This window comes from Acinonyx jubatus, chromosome A3, assembly GCF_027475565.1.
Source record: "Acinonyx jubatus isolate Ajub_Pintada_27869175 chromosome A3, VMU_Ajub_asm_v1.0, whole genome shotgun sequence".
Lineage (NCBI taxonomy): Eukaryota > Metazoa > Chordata > Mammalia > Carnivora > Felidae > Acinonyx > Acinonyx jubatus.
The window spans coordinates 124540350-124559926 of NC_069388.1; the positions used below are offsets into that span (position 1 = coordinate 124540350).

The 19577-nt window shown below is 36.4% G+C and overlaps 1 protein-coding gene across 1 annotated transcript in view; it reads left to right on the forward strand.

The window, feature by feature from the left end:
* Positions 1-19577, forward strand: part of SMC6 (structural maintenance of chromosomes 6) — a 77486-nt gene that overhangs the window by 17671 nt on the left and 40238 nt on the right. Inside the window, exons 5-16 of the mRNA XM_027077945.2 lie at positions 981-1117; positions 1746-1807; positions 5211-5291; positions 6260-6361; positions 9217-9336; positions 9439-9537; positions 12324-12470; positions 12743-12831; positions 13020-13184; positions 13519-13697; positions 14763-14967; positions 18267-18381. Of these exons, the coding sequence (XP_026933746.1) occupies positions 981-1117; positions 1746-1807; positions 5211-5291; positions 6260-6361; positions 9217-9336; positions 9439-9537; positions 12324-12470; positions 12743-12831; positions 13020-13184; positions 13519-13697; positions 14763-14967; positions 18267-18381 (1501 nt within the window). The remainder of the gene's footprint in view (positions 1-980; positions 1118-1745; positions 1808-5210; positions 5292-6259; positions 6362-9216; positions 9337-9438; positions 9538-12323; positions 12471-12742; positions 12832-13019; positions 13185-13518; positions 13698-14762; positions 14968-18266; positions 18382-19577) is intronic.

Genomic DNA, 19577 nt, shown 5'->3' on the forward strand with positions numbered 1-19577 from the left:
GGTGACTGGAGCAGGAGATAACAAAACCCTTCAGTGTGTCTACTGTAATATCAGTTTACAGGGAAGTTTATCTTGAGTATTTTTTTCTGCATTTCCTGCAGATGGGAACAGTTTGGGAATCTGATTATAAATTCATGAAAACAAGTTCTATTAAAGATTTCATTTAATTACTAGTTAAAGCAGTTTTGCATTAAAGGGCTTTAGCATTTTGGGAGATGTTCACCTGAATCAGAAAAAAATATTGATTGCTTTTACGTTTAAGGAAATTATGAGTGTGTATATAGTAATATACTTCCTTAACACTTTTTGTTTTTCTACCAAGTCTTATTTTTTAAAAAAAAAGTAGAAAAATAAAGATTGATTTTTTTTTCCTGTATAAAAATGTGCATGGCTATAAATGCTCTAAACTTCTGTAAAACTTTAAAAATAATTCCTTTATAATATCAATAGAATTTCAAGAAATTCTGAGCTTCCGTTTACATTTCTTGGTATCAAATACTTTCATTTTTTTATTGCCATACATTTGAAAGATGAAAGTTGCTTCATTTAATTCTAATGTTCTTGGAAGATGTTATTATTTCCCCATAATTGTTACTTCATCATTCTTCAGGGATTGCTGTCAGCATGATTTATTTTATAGTCACACAGTGTAGTATTCCATGTTGCCTATAAAAGGTGTATAACTTATCTGCATGATTTGAAACAACCAAAATTTTAATGGGTTTTATGTGACCGTGGTATTTCTATTATGGATAGAATAGTCAGGATTTCCATAACTCTTATTCTCTCTTTTTTTTTTTTTATTAGGCATGATATATTCAGCATTATTCTGTAGTAGCCTATCAGCCATCAACTATTGGTATAAAGCTACTTTTCAAATGAATTAGGCAAATTATTTTGGAGGTTTTGAAAATTCTAGTAACCTAGTATTGAAATTGCACTGTACCTTCATGTGACTTACCTTAACCTTCTTGCTTTAGCTCAGCAGATATCTCAATAACATTAAGGAACAGAGGAGATGATGCCTATAGAGCAAACGTGTACGGTAACTCTATAGTTGTGCAGCAACACATCAGCATGGATGGAAGTCGATCTTATAAACTAAAAAGTGAAACAGGTTTGTTATGAATGTCTTTTCATTTCATATAAAATATTAGTAAATGTTCAGTTAAACAGTGAAGTGATTGCTCAGGTATTCATCAAAACGGCATTTCTTCCTAATTTCTTGAAACCTTTCTCATGTCAGATCATGGGTTGGTTGCATGTATGTGTACATGCACATGTTTATGTACGTACATATATACACAGAGTTGTTTCATCCCAGGACATTGGACAGCAGAACCATGATTATCAGAGTTTGGGTCCACTTGAAACAGGCTGTGCCATTTCGTCCTCACCCGCAGACCTCCTTTCACCCCTGTAGTTGCTAGCACATGTGGAAAGATGTGGTTCGCAAAAGGTGGGGAAAAGGTTTGCAAAAGGAAGAGGAGGCAAAGAGGTAGGTGAGAAGGAAGAGCAAGCGTTTAGCTAATGGGAAGAAGAGAAGCACCGTCATGGTGTCCGCGCTTCTTCCTCTGTGTGCTTGGGTCATGATTACCGTAGTGGCCAGCTCTCTCAGATGCGTGCATATTCTTGATGACATCACAAAAATAGTAATGCTTATATTGGTAAATAATTGCTTCATTTTTCTCTGTATTTTTGCCCTAAAAACAGTCTGGTCATTTGTATGTGTTTCTCTTAACCAGGCACTGTGGTTTCTACTAGAAAAGAAGAGCTGATTGCAATTCTTGATCATTTTAACATACAGGTAATTGCTAAATCTGCATTCCTGATTGATGCATCTGGTCACTTTTTCATAAGCTGTCATTTGCAATGTCGAAACAATTCAGATGGGCTCATATGAGTAAATTGACCACAGGAGGAAAATGTACAACTATTGTTAGCGACATTGCTTAAAATTTGCGAATTCAGCAGGAGTTTTCAATGCCTAATATCACACTCGTATTTTGACAGAGCAGTCAAGAACATGTAGTCTGCACCAGTATGGGATAGAACTGATGTTCATAAAAGCTATACAGTTTCTTTGCTTTCTGTTGGCCTAGGCTCCCTAAGCTCAGTTGCTAAGTCATTGTAGAAAGGAAATTTATTCCAAAAAAATAAAGCATTTCTTTATGTACTTTGGAGTTCTTGATCATAACTGCAGGAGGTGTGTCAAGTCCTTTCTGCTAAGATAACTTTGAGTAATTAGAAATAGAGCATGTAGTCTTATGATGTGAGCACTGGAATTGTCCCGGGCGGTCATCTGATTCACCTATATTTTGTAGGTGAGGAAGGAGCTAGAAAAAGTAAATGTACACCTACAGTCGTCTAGGCATGCTTGCTGGTAGAGCCCGGATTGGGATCCAGGCATCCCTGTTACATTCTGATGTACTACCCTGCCTTATTCCGGGACGAAGAACACCAAGACTAGTCACCAAGGGAAAAGAACAATTACAAGTCTAGGTATCTTTGCCAGTTTGGTTCAGAACAAAGCTATCCAGAAAAACTTTCTGTGATGGTAGAAATATTCTGTATTATGCTATTCAGTGGGGTAGCCACTGGCATCTTGCTCTTGAGCACCTGAAATGTGCGACTGAGAAATTGAGTGTTTGATTTTATTTAATTTACTTAAGTGTAAAAAGCTCCATGTGGGTAGTGGCTTCCATGTCAGGCAACAGAAATTTAGAAAAATACTTATTAAAATCTGAAGAAAAGCAGACACATCAAATAAATTTGAGGCTAGAATGCAGGACAATTTTAAAGCAAAATCAGGAAAACCAAACGTATATGGAATCATAGATGTTTGGGAGGCTCTTGGAGGGCATCCAGTAGATTTCTCACACTCTGTACTTACCCTGTGTGGAATCCTTCACTCTTCAGCAACTACTTCTAAGTGGATTGTGATGGAGGAATCACTTCTGCCTGAGGCTTCTGATTCCTTCTGTGGACAACTCTATTTATCAGAAAGAAAAATTATGGGAAAGTTGAATTAAACCTGTTCTCTAAGTTCCCGCTTCCTTGGGGAATGTAAAAACATGTTTATCTCTTTTGAAATATGTAAAGATTGTTACAACTCTTCTAGTCCTCTTCTAGTATGATGCAGTTGCTAAAGGCTCATTTATCAAAATATAGAAGGTCTAGAGCTGCACTTACCTGTATAATAACCATAGCTACGTGCGGGTATTAAGCACTTGAAATGTAGGTAGTCCAAATTGTGATGTACTATAGTGTGAGATACATATGAGATTTTGAAGAGTTACTGCAAAGGAATAATTCAATTTTTATGTAGGTTATTTGTTAATTGATATTTTAGACTAGAAATATATTAAAATTGATTTTCCCTGTTTATTAATATCGCCACTAGCAAATTTAAAATTATCTGTGTGATTTGCATTATCTATCTATTAGACATTGGTGGCCTAGGATAACCAAGTGGGAGGAGAATATTTAATGTCTTTAAGTACCTAATTATTTTGTCCCCTGTGCCTATTCTTCTTATCCTTTCTCTGAAGTTTACCCGTTTGTGCTTGCCTTTTGCTTGTTCTAGAGTCTCGACAGGTAAAGCTACAAGGTTCTTACATAATCCCTAGAGTAGGGTAGGAACTAGGAATCCCATTTCAAAAACAATCAAAAAGTTGTAGACAAAAGAATATAAGTTTTGGTGAAGTTAACTGATTCAAAGTTGGTTAAAATGTCTTGTCATTAAAGACTAGAACATTAGGTCTTGTTTTTAAGAAGTCAAATGGAATGTGAAATGAAGATATAGGGCAAGCTTTGTAAAAAATACGTGGCAGTCTGTGTGGCCTACCTATATAATAGTAGTGATAAAAATAATAAAAAGTGGCATGTAGGAGTTTGTTTTTTGTTTTTTTAATTTGAGAGAGAGAGAAAGTGGAGAAAGGGCAGAAGGAGAGAGAGAATCTTAAGCAGGCTTCATGCCCTGTGTGGAGCCCAATGCGGGGCTCAGTCTCACCACCCTGAGATCATGACTTTGGCTGAAATCAAGAGTCAGACACTTAACCAACTGAGCCACCCAGGCACCCCTGTAGAGGTTTCTTTATAACTGCATAAATGGTTTTGTTATCTTCGAAGACCCCAAATTTTACAGATGGTAAAATGAAGGAGTTTAAAATTTTTTTCATTTATACTGGTCCTACATATTCCATAACTTTCAAACCGTATTATTTTCTAGTATGCAAATTATTTTCTTATTAATGCCAAAGACATAAATGAGTAATGACCTTGAATTTTTCTGAAGCAAGTTATATGTTTTTTAAACTTTTTCACCTGTACTTTGATGAGTTACTGTACTTTACTGTTACTTTAACTGTACTTTAACTTGCTAGTTACAGATAGTTTAATTCAAGCAATAGCTTATTTTAAATGACTCCTCCTCCAAAAGGTAGAAATAACCCCAGCATTTTGATTTATTTTATAATATCTTCATGAAGAAATAACAAATCCGAAAGAAAAATAATCACTACTTGTCATCATAATTCCTATTAGAAATAACCAAGTTGGGAGCTGCCTGGGTGGCTCAGTCGGTTAAGCAGCCAGCTCTTCATTTTGGCTCAGGTCATGATCTCACCGTTTGTGAGATTGAGCCCTGCGTCAGGTTCTGTATTATACTTGAGATTCTCTTGCTACTTGGGATTCTCTCTCTCTCCTCTCTCCCTGCCTCTCCCACTGTGTTCTTGCTCTCTCTCTCTCTCTCAAAATAAACATTAAGAAATAACAAAGTTGGACCTTTTGTATTTAGTTGGAGAAACTAACTTGCCCAGGGCAACATAGGGGGTGAGAGACAAGAACCCAAGTCAGCTGAGAGCTTTATTCACTGTTGTCTGATTGTTAACCAGTAGCATAGGAGTGATATTCTATAAAACAGATGAAAGAAGTAACAACTTTCTAATAAAAATACTTCTTCAGAGATTTCTTGTGCCCTCATATAGTGGCAGAAAAATTTTGACTATGCTATTTATTTTAGTATCATGAAATATTGAAATATTTTCCCTACATTAATAACTAACATTTTTTCTTTGTGTATTTACCCTAATACCGTAACCTTAGCCTTCTTGATGATGCCATGGGTGAATTCTATTCTGTATTTCAGTCGGTTTATCTTAAGTCGTTAAAATGAAATAATCAGAAATAATCTTTCTTATTTATTTCAGGTGGATAATCCAGTTTCTGTTTTAACACAAGAGATGAGCAAGCAGTTCTTGCAGTCTAAAAATGAGGGAGACAAATACAAAGTAAGGAACACCAAAGTAAATATGAATTTATCAAAAAAGAATATATTTCTAGATTAAGCATATATACTGAATATAACTTTTGCTCATGTTATAAATACTGAGTTTTTAAAAAATGTTTATTTATTCTGAGAGAGAAAGAGAATGATCAGGGGTGCAGGGGAGAGAGAGAGAGAGAGAGAGAGAGAGAGAGAGAGAATCCCAAGCAGGCCTAGCACTGTCAGTGCAGAGCCTGGTGCAGAGCTTGAACCCAAGAGCCATGAGATCATGGCCTGAGAGGAAATCCAGAGTCAGAAGCTTAACCGACTGAGCCACCTAAGGGTCCCTTGAGTTTTTTTTTTTTTTTTTTTAAAACCATTGATTTATAGTAATAGTGTAGGGCTAATTTAGGAAAGTTCTAAGTAGGTATGATAGAAATGTAATTTTCATGGTAAATTCTTGCTTTCACTCTTTGGCTCTGAATTCTGAGAGAGAACGGATTATTCTAAAATTAATCTTTAAGAAAATTAAAAGGAATGATTGGTCATGCATAACAACCTTTAAACCTTAAATTATAAAGCTAGCAAAGTATTTGACTTCTACTAAAACTTATGCTGTAACTTTTGAATGGATTTCACTATTTCCTTTTCTAAAAATGTAAGATGTGTAAAGATCAAGGATATGGATGTTTTCTCTTTTTTTCATACTTGCTTAAAGAATGAAAGAATAGTGAACGTGAGTTTTTAAGATGGTATTATTATCACACCAAAAGTGTTTTCTTACATAGGCTTTTAAGAGTTCTTTCAAGTAAATGTGTAGATGTGAACAGAGTAGGTGAAATAAATTTGGGGTCTGAAAACATGTTCTTTTGTGTATATCTTTACTTGCTCAAGATTGTTTTTAGTGTCTTTTTACATAATTAGTCCACAGTTTTTTTCTTACAGTTCATGGAAGTTTACAGACTCCTAATTGTGTTTTCCTTATTGATACAGTTCTTTATGAAAGCAACCCAACTTGAGCAGATGAAGGAAGATTATTCGTACATTATGGAAACAAAAGAAAGAACAAAGGAGCAGATAAATCAAGGAGAAGAGGTTTGTAAACACTTGATGCAAATATTTTTGAGGTCAAATTGCTATAGTACCTATAAGATAAATGGTACTGTAAAATTATATACTTATAGATAAATACGTAGCTATAGAAAACTAATAGCACTTCCATGGTAGTCTATGAAATATACGAAGGGTGGTTTTTATATTCAGGGTATTTTATTAGCCTTTACTTTGTTATGTAATAATGGGCATGTACACATTTTCCTCTGTTAAGTTATAAACTAGAGGACAGGGCAATATTTTACATACTTATGCCTGGATATATGACTTACTGGTTCTACAATAAGGTATCACTAATTCTCACTAGAAGTCATTTGAAAACTGTAGTATTTCTTATGTTGGCAAAAGAAGCACAAGCCTCAAGCTGATATTAAACGTATTAAATGCACATGTAATTATATATGGTAGATAAGTATTTCATCACACTGGTAAATTGTTAACATTCATTAAGCACTGATAGCTTGGTGGCAACTGTCACATCTGAACTTGCCAGGTTAGCAGCTGTGCATATCTGTGTGAATTTGAAATTACTCAAGCCAGCGTGACTTACTTAAATTTGTTTTTACATCTGCTGTATTTTGTTTTTATACTTTCTTCTTCAGATTCCTGAAGATCCAACCTTCTGTCTGATAATCAGAGACCTCAAAGTCATAAGGCTTACGTTTGAGCCTTTCGTCCAGTACATTAAGTCCACCAATTTTTGTGTGATTCTGTATCTTATTCTTTTGTTAGTCAGTTTCATACAACCAGTTCAGCTTTCAGCTGTCTCTTAGCTTGTGCTTTTGACACAGAATTGTACTAATGATTGATCCAGGTCACCTTTAGTTAGATGTCACACTGGCCCTTTTACTTCAAGTTTTCAGGATTGCATATGTAAAATTAGGTCTGTGGTTGTATGAAAACTTAAAAAGCAAGGATGGGTATATTTATTTTTATTCCCCACATTGTCCCTTTAAACCCCAGGTATGTGGTAGTGTACAAGGAGGCACTGTAAACCACAGAATTAATATAGCACACTTTCTTGGAGTATCAGTGTTATTGGGGAAAGGAAATATTTGCATATTCAGAAAAAAGTAAAAGTATATGTTACATTTATTATTTTTAAAATAAGAAGTCAGGACTTTGAAGAAATTTGTTTGCTTTAGACAGTGGGAGGGGGGGTTAAACACCCACTCTCTCCATGGTATACTTTGTTATCAACTAGTAAAGATATTTTAATTATGAAGTTAAAGAAGCACTTCCCTATATCATGTAGCAGAGTTCTGTATGTATAATGTGCACTTAATAAGAACTTTTTTCTAATTAATTAATTAAATATTAATTAAATATCCTGTATTCTTAAACTCTGGATTTAAATAGCTAAATCTATAGGAAGAACTTTATATTCTCAAAATAAACTCTGAATTTGAATAACTAAATTTATAGGAAACGGTATGTGAAGGTTAGAAACTAGAAAGCATTCGGCCAACAAATAATAAGTTCCACTGTGTGCCTCCTGGCATTGTGCTTTGTCCGTGGCCATAAACAGCCAATATATACCAGGGCTTGAGGGCTCGTGGGGTCATAGACCTAACTACTCAGCAGGAACCAGATGGTAAATAACTGAGTATGATGGTCACTACTAAAGGACTTATTTGTGACTGGGTTTGTGCAAAAGCACTTAATAGGGTATTAGTGCTGGGGTGTAGGGACTCGGGAAGGGTGGATTTGTTAAGGCTTATGTCTAAGATGAGAAATGAAGGATGAACAGTGCCAGGAGAGGGATGGTGAGAGGAGGGAAGCAGTCTCCAAGAAATAAAAATGATAGTGGAAGGGAGTCAGTGAAGAGGATAAAGTGGAAACAAAGATGAAAAGATGGGATGAGAAATGAAGTAGTTTAGACCTCCCAAGAAGGCAGAAGCAAGTGGTCACATCCAAAAGGTATAGATAGGGGGTATAGCTCAGGGGTAGAGCATTTGACTGCAAAAGGTATAGATAGATGGGGACTGGACTTCAGTGTAATGAAGGCCCCTCCTCTTCAGTGTAAGGAAGCTGTGACTGCGTTAGGTTTGTAGATAAGGCTATTGGAAGTTGGAGTTTCCATCTGATGGCCACTAAATTCCCTGAGGTAGGAGGCAGGGAGAATCAGTGAGGATTAGCGCGGGGGGCATGTGTGTGAGGTGTGAAGAGCGTGATAATGGATTGAAATAATCCTGAAAATTGGGAAAGTGACTTGTAGGGACACCCTTGTAGATCTACAGCGTGAGGCCCTGGTTGAAGATGGTCAGCACCAGTGAACGGGAGAGGCCATCTATCTACCCTGGTGTACAGAATATGAAGTCTAGGAGCTACTTCAGAAGCCGTTCTAATGCCACTCTGTCTGATATTTAATGATTTTATTTACTGTTAAGTGAGAACTTAGGTTTTAAAAATTGTAGCTTACTTAGCTTTTAGGAATAAATGTCTTCTACATCTTCCATTATCTTTGGAAAGGGTGCTGGGTATACTTTGCCCAGAAGAACAGACCATTCTGTCTCTCAGATATGGTGTCAAGAGAAGCGGGAAACTGAGTTTTGTGATTTGTCTGCACTTGTGAGGTCTTAAACCCTTTGTTCCTTTGATCATCATTAGAATAGTATTTGGCCATTTTTTAGTGCAGAGATTAAGAAAATAGTTGTACCTAGTCAAAGCATATCAAAGAACCAAAAGTATTTTTATTTTCATCTTAAAAGAAGACATTTCTTTGCATATCTTTTTTAATACCATTAAGGCAGTACACTTAAAAGAAATACATTTGTAAAATGTCGTGTCTTTCTAATGTCAGTAAGAAATATTTCCTTTTTTTCTTTTTTTTAAAGCGACTTATTGAACTAAAACGCCAGTGTTTGGAAAAAGAAGAACGTTTTCAAAGTATTGCTGGCTTAAGTACAATGAAGACTAATTTAGAATATTTGAAACATGAAATGGCTTGGGCAGTGGTAATTTTTACTTAATTACTTATTCACTTATACTTTTAATATGCAGAATATATTTGGTTACAGTTAGTCTTCTGCATGATTTACTGTGTAATTTCTTTGTAGGTCAATGAAATTGAAAAGCAATTGAATGCTATCAGAGATAATATCAAAATTGGAGAAGATCGTGCTGCTAGACTTGACAGGAAGATGGAAGAACAGCAGGTAATTGTAGTTTTTCTAATACAGATTTGGTAGTTTAATCATACAAGATTACTCATATTAGACTATTTTAAAAGACTTAACAAAAGTAGAAGTGTCAACCTAAATATCTGTCTGTGTGTGAATTTATTACCTAATTTATTAGGTGAATCTGACCTAAACTTTTGTTCAAGGACTATTGTGGCAACTCTCTTTTTTAAAAGAGTGTTGTATTTGGACATGATCAGCCAGTTGAGCCCAGTGATGTCGCACTCTGAACTCATGCTTGCAGACAATGGTTCTTTGTTACCAACTACAGACGCTACAGCCTGAAGCTTTTACTCTGGGTTCATTAGCAGTGGCAACATAAGAAGTCTTGAGGTGTTAGGATAATAGTGAATTAGAATAGCATTAAAGTTAAGTATCATGAAGTGTAACAATTCAAAACTGAACACAATACCCAGAGACTGCTACCATAACTTACAGGGAACTGAAGTTTAGGGCCCAGAACCATCAGAGGATTCCATGTAGGTAGAACACATGTGGGACAGGTTGTTAGGTCTATAAAGTTAATTTCAAGCCGAGATCTAAGAGCCCAGGTAGAAACTATGCTATTTATGTAAGATTCAAGAAAAACCACAAGTCTTCCACTTGGGCCTAGAGGTAGAAGTTGGTTGAATGGTAAATAAAAGCAGTAATTCTCTGTTGGGGGTGTGCATGTAGACCTTTTTACCATATAGCAGATCCACTCTTTATACTTGTCTTTCGTTCTTTTTTTTTAACAGCTTTATTAAGATATAATTTATATACCATACAGTTCACACATTAAAAATTTACACTTGAGTGGTTTCTTAGTATTTTCCCAAGGGTATGTAGCCAGCAGTGCAGAATTCCTCACATTGTCATGCCAGAAGTAGAAGTCTTTTCTTTTTTATAGAAGCCCCATCTGCTCAGTGTGGCTGGCCTAACCCCATAGTATTTTGCTCTACTTACGAATTTTTGGCCCCCAAGCTTAGTTTGTAGTATAGGACGTAATATCCCCCACCTTGCTTTTTCCGGTCTCTCCTCCAAGTATGCAGATATGTTTTTCCATTTTAAGAATTATGACATTAATCCATCAAAACAGAGATAAATATGTAAAAATAACAGAAATAAGCTGAATTTCGTACTCCCTCTTCAGGTAGTAAATGGAAGTTCAACCCACCTACTTTTCTTACCTTGGATTTTCATTTCTGCGAGAATATTCTAGAATTGTTTATTTTACCAGATTTTCCTCATCCTCACTTCTTAGCTTATCATAGTGGAGGACTTTAGGTTACTTTTCTCTTTAGATAATCTCCAATCTGAAAATGGAATCCAAGGGTGCCTGGCTGGTTCAGTAGGTAGAGCATGCAACTCTTGATCTCGGGGTTGCAAGTTTGAGCCCCACATTGGGTGTAGAGATTACTTCAAAATAAAATCTTTAAAGAAATAAAAGTAAAAATAATAAAATAAAAATGGAATCTAGTCTGAGTAATAGATGTTCACCTTTTTTCAAATGGGAAAAGGAGGATCTTGAGGCTTCATTATACTTCAGTTCTATAGGCGTTTGCCCCACTTAAGCATTTGGGCACTTTCTGGAGGGTAAGAACAATCTTATTTTATAATTGTATCCTTCCCACCATGTCTTACACAAAACCTGTCGTGTAGTGTATGCATGGTCATAGATTATAGAATAACTATTGAATGGAAGGATTGCAAAGAAATAGTGTCTACTATACTATGTGGCTCTTGCTGGAAAAAGTTTGCTGATCCCTGATCTAATAGTTCTCTTATTTGTCCCTTCTAATCCATTCCTTTTGTCAGTGCCCTGCTTTGGTTTCTCATTCCTTTTTGCTTTGGAATATTAACTCCTTACTGATGTTGTTGCCTGTAATTTTCCCTTCACCCTGCATGTGCTTTCAAAGTGATCTAACATACAGATTTGGTTAATGTCCTCGCTCCCTGTTGTCTGCAGGGTTAAGTTGTAAGCTGATTGTTAGGAATTCACACTCTTTGACCGTTCAGGCTCAGCTGTCACCACTACGTTCTTAGTTTAAATATTTTCATTTCCCAAAGTAGGACTAGTGCCTTTCTACATGCTTTTCCATCTGCCTCTAACACCTTTCCCCAACTTTTCTCCAGGGACATTTTGATTAATCTTTCAAGTCTCAGCTCAAATGCTACTTCTGCTTTGAAGGCATTCTTGACTTTTTCTGGCAGAACTCTAGGTTCTTTCTCTGTGCTTCCACAGTTCTAAATAGATATAGCCTTAAGCTTTATTGCATCCAAACTGTATGATCAATTTCCATGTCTGTTCTCTGATAAATTGTGCCTCTCTCCCATTTATTGTGTTACCTGAAGACCATTGTTACTGTATCTTTGTATCCCCAGAAGATAGTACTTTTGTTGGATAAAGAAATGTGGAATTAAAATTATATTTTAGAGGGCACCTGGGTGGCTCAGTTGGTTGAGGATCCAACTCTTGCTTTTGACTCTGATTGTGGGATCAAGCCCCGTGTCAAGTTCCATGCTGAGCATTAGATCTCCCTGTCTTCCTCTGACCCTCTCCTCCTCTCACATGCTCTCTCTCTCTCTCTCTCTCTCTCTCTCAAATAAAAAAATTATATTCTAGTATTTTATATAATTATGTTTGCTTACCTGATGTCTTGAGATTATTTAGTCAGAGTGAAACCAAGTTTATTATTGGATGTGAACTATATATGACTTAAAATTTTTTTCTGTTTATTGAAGAAAATTAAAATACACTCCACAATGTTATTTTCTTAAAGGTTAGACTTAATGAGGCAGAAAAAAAATACAAAGATATTCAAGATAAACTAGAAAAGATTAGTCAAGAGACAAATGCACGGGCACCAGAATGTATGGCACTGAAAACAGATGTTACGGCTAAGAAAAGGACCTATAATGAAGCTGAGGTGAGAGAAATTTTCCAGCCTGAAATATTAAATACTATGGATCAAATACAAATACTGTTCACTTACTTTTAAAAGGAGGGGTTTTATAATTAAGTAAGATCTGTGTTGCTTACAAATTTTAAAAAATGTAAGTCTCATGTGGCCATTTATGTACTTTGTTTTAAAAATATATTTCTGCATATATTTAGCCTCTGATTTGAAGATTTGGCAAAAGTGGATTTGAATAGGATACATATACTTATTTTATCAGAGTATGTCTTATTTTTTGTTAGGTTTTATATAACCGTTCTCTAAATGAGTATAGAGCATTAATGAAAGATGATGAACAGCTTTGCAAAAGAATTGAAGAACTAAAGAAAAGGTAAGATGGTTACTTTGCATTGCGCATGATTACCTCATTTTATACAACAGTGCCATCAGTGAAATGGAGTATCAGATTTTCCGTACTATTTCTAAAGGAATTTTATTACATTGCTTTGTGGTTTTCTAAACATTCAAGTTATATGTTATTTCATATAACATTTTCTATTTTGGATTATTTACTGTTAGTACCGATCAATCTTTGGAACCTGAACGACTGGAAAGGCAAAAAAAAATATCTTGGTTAAAAGAGAGAGTAAAGGCCTTGCAGGATCAGGAAAGTTCAATCAATCAAGAGATTGAACAGTTTCAACAAGCCATAGAAAAGGACAAAGAAGAACGGGTGAGAATTAAGTAAGTTTCAATATCCTTAGGATGATTATTTTTAATCACTTGAAAATCATGTAGTTTGGTGTTTATGAAGACAGAAAACATGTTTCATTGTTGGTTCATGTACTGAATAAGGTGTGTGTGTGTGTGTGTGTGTGTGTGTGTGTGTGTGTGTGTGAAGTTTTGACGACTTGTGATGATTTTTCTCCAGTAACACAATCATTTTCAAATAAATCTGCCTCTAGTCTTTTGGGTAGCTGGGTCATTCACTGGTAGGCAGGTGTTAGGGGGGAAAGGCTGGATATTCCTGTATAATTGTAGCACATATTTCTTCTGGTTTTTTGCTTTTATTTTGTAGGCGAGAAGAACTAGATGTGAAGCATACACTGAGCTATAATCAGAGGCAACTGAAAGAACTGAAAGATAGTAAAACCGATCGACTGAAAAGATTTGGGCCTCATGTGCCAGCTCTTCTTGAAGCAATAGATGACGCCTATAGGCGTGGGCGTTTTACCTGTAAACCCATAGGCCCTTTAGGTATTTGTCACCATTTGGTCAGGACACAAGGAACATTAGAAATAAGGTTTTATTTTCAGGAAAGGTTCTCTTGAATCTAGTTTTAAAAGTGTTATCAAAGGGCTATGTAATTATATGTGGATTTTAATTGTATATATTTTAAGAAATAATAACAAAAATCACTTTAAACTTTATAATTTTCCTTTTGTATCTTTAAAACATAAAATAACCAAAAACAAGATAACTTAGGAAAAGTAACTATAGAGTTGAATAATCTGATTCAGATTTTTTTCCTGAATGAATGAATAAATGAGTTAACTAATTTGAATATAATTGATTAGTTGGAAAATCCAGTGACATCAAGATAGAAGAATTCTCACCACCTGATTTTTGTGTAACTTTTATAAAATGACTTATCTTTTCTTAGTTTCTATTTAGGATTGTTTCTAAGTCCTTTTTCAACTGGAAAACCTGGGTTTATTTCATTATCCCCATATATACAGAAGATTAAAAATATATACATGTCTTTTGAGTTCTCCTGAGAAATTATCTCTAATTCTGTAATATCATTAGGAGAAAATGATGCTGTAAAGATAAATATATATATTTTATTACTAAATATTATTACTGTGGAAATGTGGCATTACATACTATATTATGGTGATGTCTCTTCATGTAAATAATATGTACCTCTGTACCAGGATCTGTTTCAATGGATGAGGCATTTCTTCTCTGTTTTTAAATCCCAATGTTAATCAGTTTTACAGAAAATAATAAAGGATCTGTATGTAAACCTTTTGGTTTGATATTCAAAATGCCATTCAGAGGCTGGCATAGTATCCAATTACATAGAAAGGCCTCTGCTGATTTACATTGGAATGAGTGGGACAGTTCTTTTCATAGGATTTGATGAGTTGTCTTTCTAGTGTATCCAACATATAAGTAGGGATTTCCCATTTAGTTAACAGAAGATCTGTAATGTCATCTATACTTTATATGAAAATATTTTGAAGTCAATTATAAACTGTTATAAAAATATTTCAAAGTAAGGCTTTATGGGCCTTTTAATAATTTTCTCACTTTTAGGAGCTTGCATTCATCTTCGGGACCCTGAGCTTGCTTTGGCTATCGAATCTTGCTTAAAGGGACTTCTGCAAGCCTATTGTTGCCATAACCATGCTGATGAAAGAGTCCTTCAGGCACTGATGGAAAAGTTTTATTCACGAGGGACCTCACGGCCACAGATAATAGTTTCTGAGTTTCGGAATGAGATGTACGATGTAAGACACAGGTAAGGTATCACTAGTTAAGTGCCATTTCTGGAATTGCTTAATCATGTCCAAGATCAGAAAGAATTAAAAAAATTTTATGTTAACTAAATAGTACTGACTTAATGAAATTTCATCAAGCTGCTTCTTTAATTTCAGCCTAGGCACTGGAGACGCATAGGTAAATAAGACCTGCTCCCTGGCCTTGAGCTCCTTACACGAGGTGTGTTGTGGGAGCCAGAACAGGGAGAGAGATGCAGTGTGGCATAGAACCAATGCTGAGGGAAGTGATACAGACCTAGGCAAATTAAGGGGTATGTGGGGGGTGTACTAACAGAGAGCTTTGACACTCATTACTCACAGTTCAACTCTCAAGGTGCTTTGCAGATCCCTTAAAGAACTGTAGTTGTTTTCTTTGATGACCGTAATAAACCTCAAGGGCCCAGTACCCAAACTGGCCTCTTTGCTAACTGCTGACTAGCTACTCACTTTACTTTTAAATATAACACATATTTTCTAATTTAATTTTCAGCTTTGATAAAATTAGATCACAAAATGCAGATGTAGTTCAGATGAGAAAGTAATTACACGTTAGATGTTAGTAGCTAGATTAGGGAAGAAATTCGAGAAAAGAGGACAAATGATTAGTCTCCTGAACTGATGAGTTTGTCTAGTGACAGACAAGGGTTAATTGCTTTGTGGGCAAATAGAATTCTATGTGCAAAACGTATGGTGGCACGGCATCATAAATTATTCTGCAAAAAAATAGCGTGTGCATTATGGATAGTAAGGGACAGATTAAAAGTGTTATTTAGGACAAAATCAATAAACCCTGTCACTTGAATGTAAGAAAACAAAAGAATTGAGGATCCTTTCAGGTCTCTGGCTGGAGTGAGTGCCTAGCAGGTGTGTGGTTCAGGAGAAGTACAAGGAAAAAGTGGATTTGTCAAAAGAGGATAAGTCCTGTTTTGGAACTGTCCATTTTGAGCTTTTTAGGCTAGGTATAAGGATTTGGGAGTTGGAGGTGAAGTGTTTCCTCAATCTGCAGAAAAATTTGACCCTACATTAGTTTCTAGCTTTGATTCCTAATTTCTAAGACCTGATAAAAGTGAAATTTCTGGTGTGCTACCAGACAACATTGCTTATGGTAAAAAATGACCCCTGACAGGTTAGTTGCATCTGAAGCGGGACAACTCTGAACACCTGGTCTTCCAGCGTGGTGACTCGTAATTGGGCGTTTCCCTACGGGGACCTTGGAAACTGCCCCTGGGGGATGGCTATGAGAGATTGACTTCTGTGAGGAATATCCTCTTTCACTGGCACTGTCATTTGGGGACCAGGACCTTGGGTCCTGAACTGTCGGGATGGCTCCATGAGCTGCTGCGAGGACTGCCATGAGTAGGAAAGCCTGGTGCTGCCCTACCGGCATGCTGTGTCCCCAGAGATTCCCCGGGGATTGTGGCTCCAGGCTCCTAGCAGCATAGCACATCCTGGGAGGTGGTGCAGAGTGAGAGCTACGTTTGTGCAGCCTGAGGTCACTTCTCAGAAGTAGGTGAGTCCATGTGCTGAGAATGAGGGCCTCACCAGTTGGGTAGGTTTGGGAGAGTGAGAGAGGAAGCTGAACCAGTCTACTCAGGATTCAGACACCTGTGGTAGCTGCAGGATTTTTTATTTTTTAATAGGTTTGAGTAGAGAGAATGTGTACTGTTGGATTAATACTGCATTAGAATTTTTTAGAGTGGGTAGGTGTTGCAGGAGAAGAGAGAAGCAGTTGAGAGTGCTGCTGGGAAAGTAGTTCATGACTGGCCATGCGGCTTTGGCTGGAGAAGGAAGCAAGTGAGGCCTGGGAGAAAACCTGTAGGTGGGCCGCAGGAAGTTAGCAGATTTGACAGGCATGGTCAGCCAGGAAGGCTGTAGCTCGTGGTAACAGTGGGAAGTTAGAGTAATGGAGTGGCTCCAGAGTATGACAGAGTCCGTGTTTGCCTTTCAGAGTAGTTGGGTATTATGTTGAAGTTCAAGTTGGTGGGGTACTAGAGGAAGTTGGATGTTACTTTTCGGTGTTGACAGTATTGACAAGTTGGGTACATGTAATATTCTCTCAACTTTAGCTGCCTTACAGACGTTTTGGAGGGATGATTTTCTTGTGAAGAACTTTATCAGTATATATTGTGGTTCAAATGCTAAATTTTAAAATTGTCCATGTTATTTTAATGCAGAAAAGAACAGTGAAACCCTATTGGAATATTAGAATGAATAAGGAATATTAGGCTCATATTGAGGAACCTCAACAGAGATTCCCCGGGAAAGTGCATAGCTTCCCAGGAGATACTCGGAGTAGTTTCCTTTCCTTTGCAAATGGCCTTGTTCCCTCTTTTCAGAGGAAATAGAGGATATGGAACTGCTTAGCATGCTAACCACCCACAACCTTGTCTGCGTCTGTACGTCTTCTCCCACTCAACAGAGGAGATGCTCTTTCTCTCTAAAGCTGTTTATTAATCCCCGTAGGCTCTGAATTACATGCTTTCTTCCCTGATTTGTGAACCATTTCTTTTCATTACTTCAACTCTCTCCTGAACTTTAAATGTTCCTACTCCACTGACTTCTCTCCCCTTTAAACATCTTAGGTCAGTGGTTTTCCTCCTCCATCTTAAGAGTAAACTCACTAGGGCACCAGGGTGACTCAGTCGGTTGAGTACCTGACTCTTGATCTTGGTTCAGGTCATGAACTTACAGTTCACAGGGTCAAGCCCCATGTAGGGCTCTGCACTGACAGTACTGGCTCTCTCTCCAGCCCTCCCTGCTGCTCGCACACTCTTTCAAAATAAATAAATAAACTTAAAGAAAAAAAATTCCTTTAAAGGGAGAGAGTAATATTATCAATCTCATATAGTTACTCTGAGGATTTAAGTGAGCTAATATTTATAATATTCTTAGAATGCCTAGCACATAATATAAACGTTTGCTGTTTAAATAAAATAAACCTATTACAAATGTTCTCAAATGTTATCAGATATTTTCCATTGTTATCTATAGTCACACATTAAAAAGGCATATACATAAGGGGCGCCTGGGTAGCTCAGTCCTTTCAGAGTCCAGTTCTTGATTACATCTCAAGTCATGATCCCAGCGTCCCGGGATGGAGCCCTGCATCATCGGGCTGTGTGCTGGGCATGGAGCCTGGTTAGGATTCTCTCTCTGCCTCTCCCTCTGCCCTTCCCCCACGCGTATACTCATGCGCTCACTCTCTTTCATCTCTCAAAAATACATATATGTATAATAGTAAAGTTTGATAAGTTGATATTTCTATATTTTTGTGTTCTAGAGCTGCTTATCATCCAGACTTTCCAACAGTCCTGACTGCTTTAGAAATAGATAATGCAGTTGTTGCAAACAGCCTGATTGACATGAGAAGCATAGAGACGGTGCTTCTGATCAAAGTAAGATAAGATGTTTGCTGTATTTTGTATTATTTTTCAGTTTCCAGAAATGAAATTGGTTATATAAATTCCTGTTCCCCTTCTGTATTCTGGAGTTATTATTATGTTTTACCATTGTGCTTTTACCTCATAGAACACTATAGAATAACATAGAACTGGGTGCTTTGTGCGTTTTCTGCCTGAGAGAACTTCTTTAACTTTTGGCTTTTCCTCAGTAAATCATTTCACAAATACATATTATTTTGGTGAATGATGCTATAATTTTGTTTTTGTTTCTTTCTTTCTTGATTGGTTGCCAGATCCGTTTTTATTTACCTTTACAGATAAGTATGTTACTATTCTATTTTTTAAACAAATAGTCTACTTGATATTTCATGAGTTCTTTTTCTTAAAATTTTGAAAGTATCGTAAAATAAGTCAATATTTTTCATTTATGTATGTATTTTTACGTACTTATTGGATTAAATCACCAAACTGTGTTTCATCTATTGACATAAATTTGCTGAGAAGGAACAAGGAAATTCAAAACAGAGATGTAACCAAAATAAGCAGAGTTTGTTTTTCTCATTATTGGAAATTGAGAAGTAATGGTGTCAGTAATTTAAATGTATATATAGTATATATGTTGCAAAGTAATATTGTAATTATTTGTGGGCTTGGCTCCCTCATATTTTAGAAGGATACTTGAGGGGCGCCTGGGTGGCTCAGTCAGGTAAGCATCCCTCTCTTGGTTTCCACTCAAGTCATGATCTCGTGGTTTCATGATTTTAAGCCCCACGTGGGGCTCGGGCTGGCAGTGAGGAGCCTGCTTAGGATTCTCTCTCTCTCCCTCTTTCTCTGCCCCTCCCCCACTCATGCTGTTTCTGTCTCTTAAAATAAATAAATAAACTTAAAAAAAAAAAAGAAAAGGATACTTGAAAGAAAATAACGAAGTCCTCTTGTCTGTCACTAGAGGTTGGCTAGGCCTCCATTAAGTCTAATCCCTTTTTTACTTTTCTCTAGGGCTTAAATATTTCTAGGCTTCCCCACGTAATTCAGTATACCAATCTTTTACTGTAATTTGCTGTTCACTCACATCTTTCCAGGCTGTAAAAGTCATTTAGAAAAGAAAAAGATTTGTATGAACTGATCTAAAATGAATATTCCCACATGAAAATGTACATAAAATAATTTTTAATTCTAAACGGATTAGAACT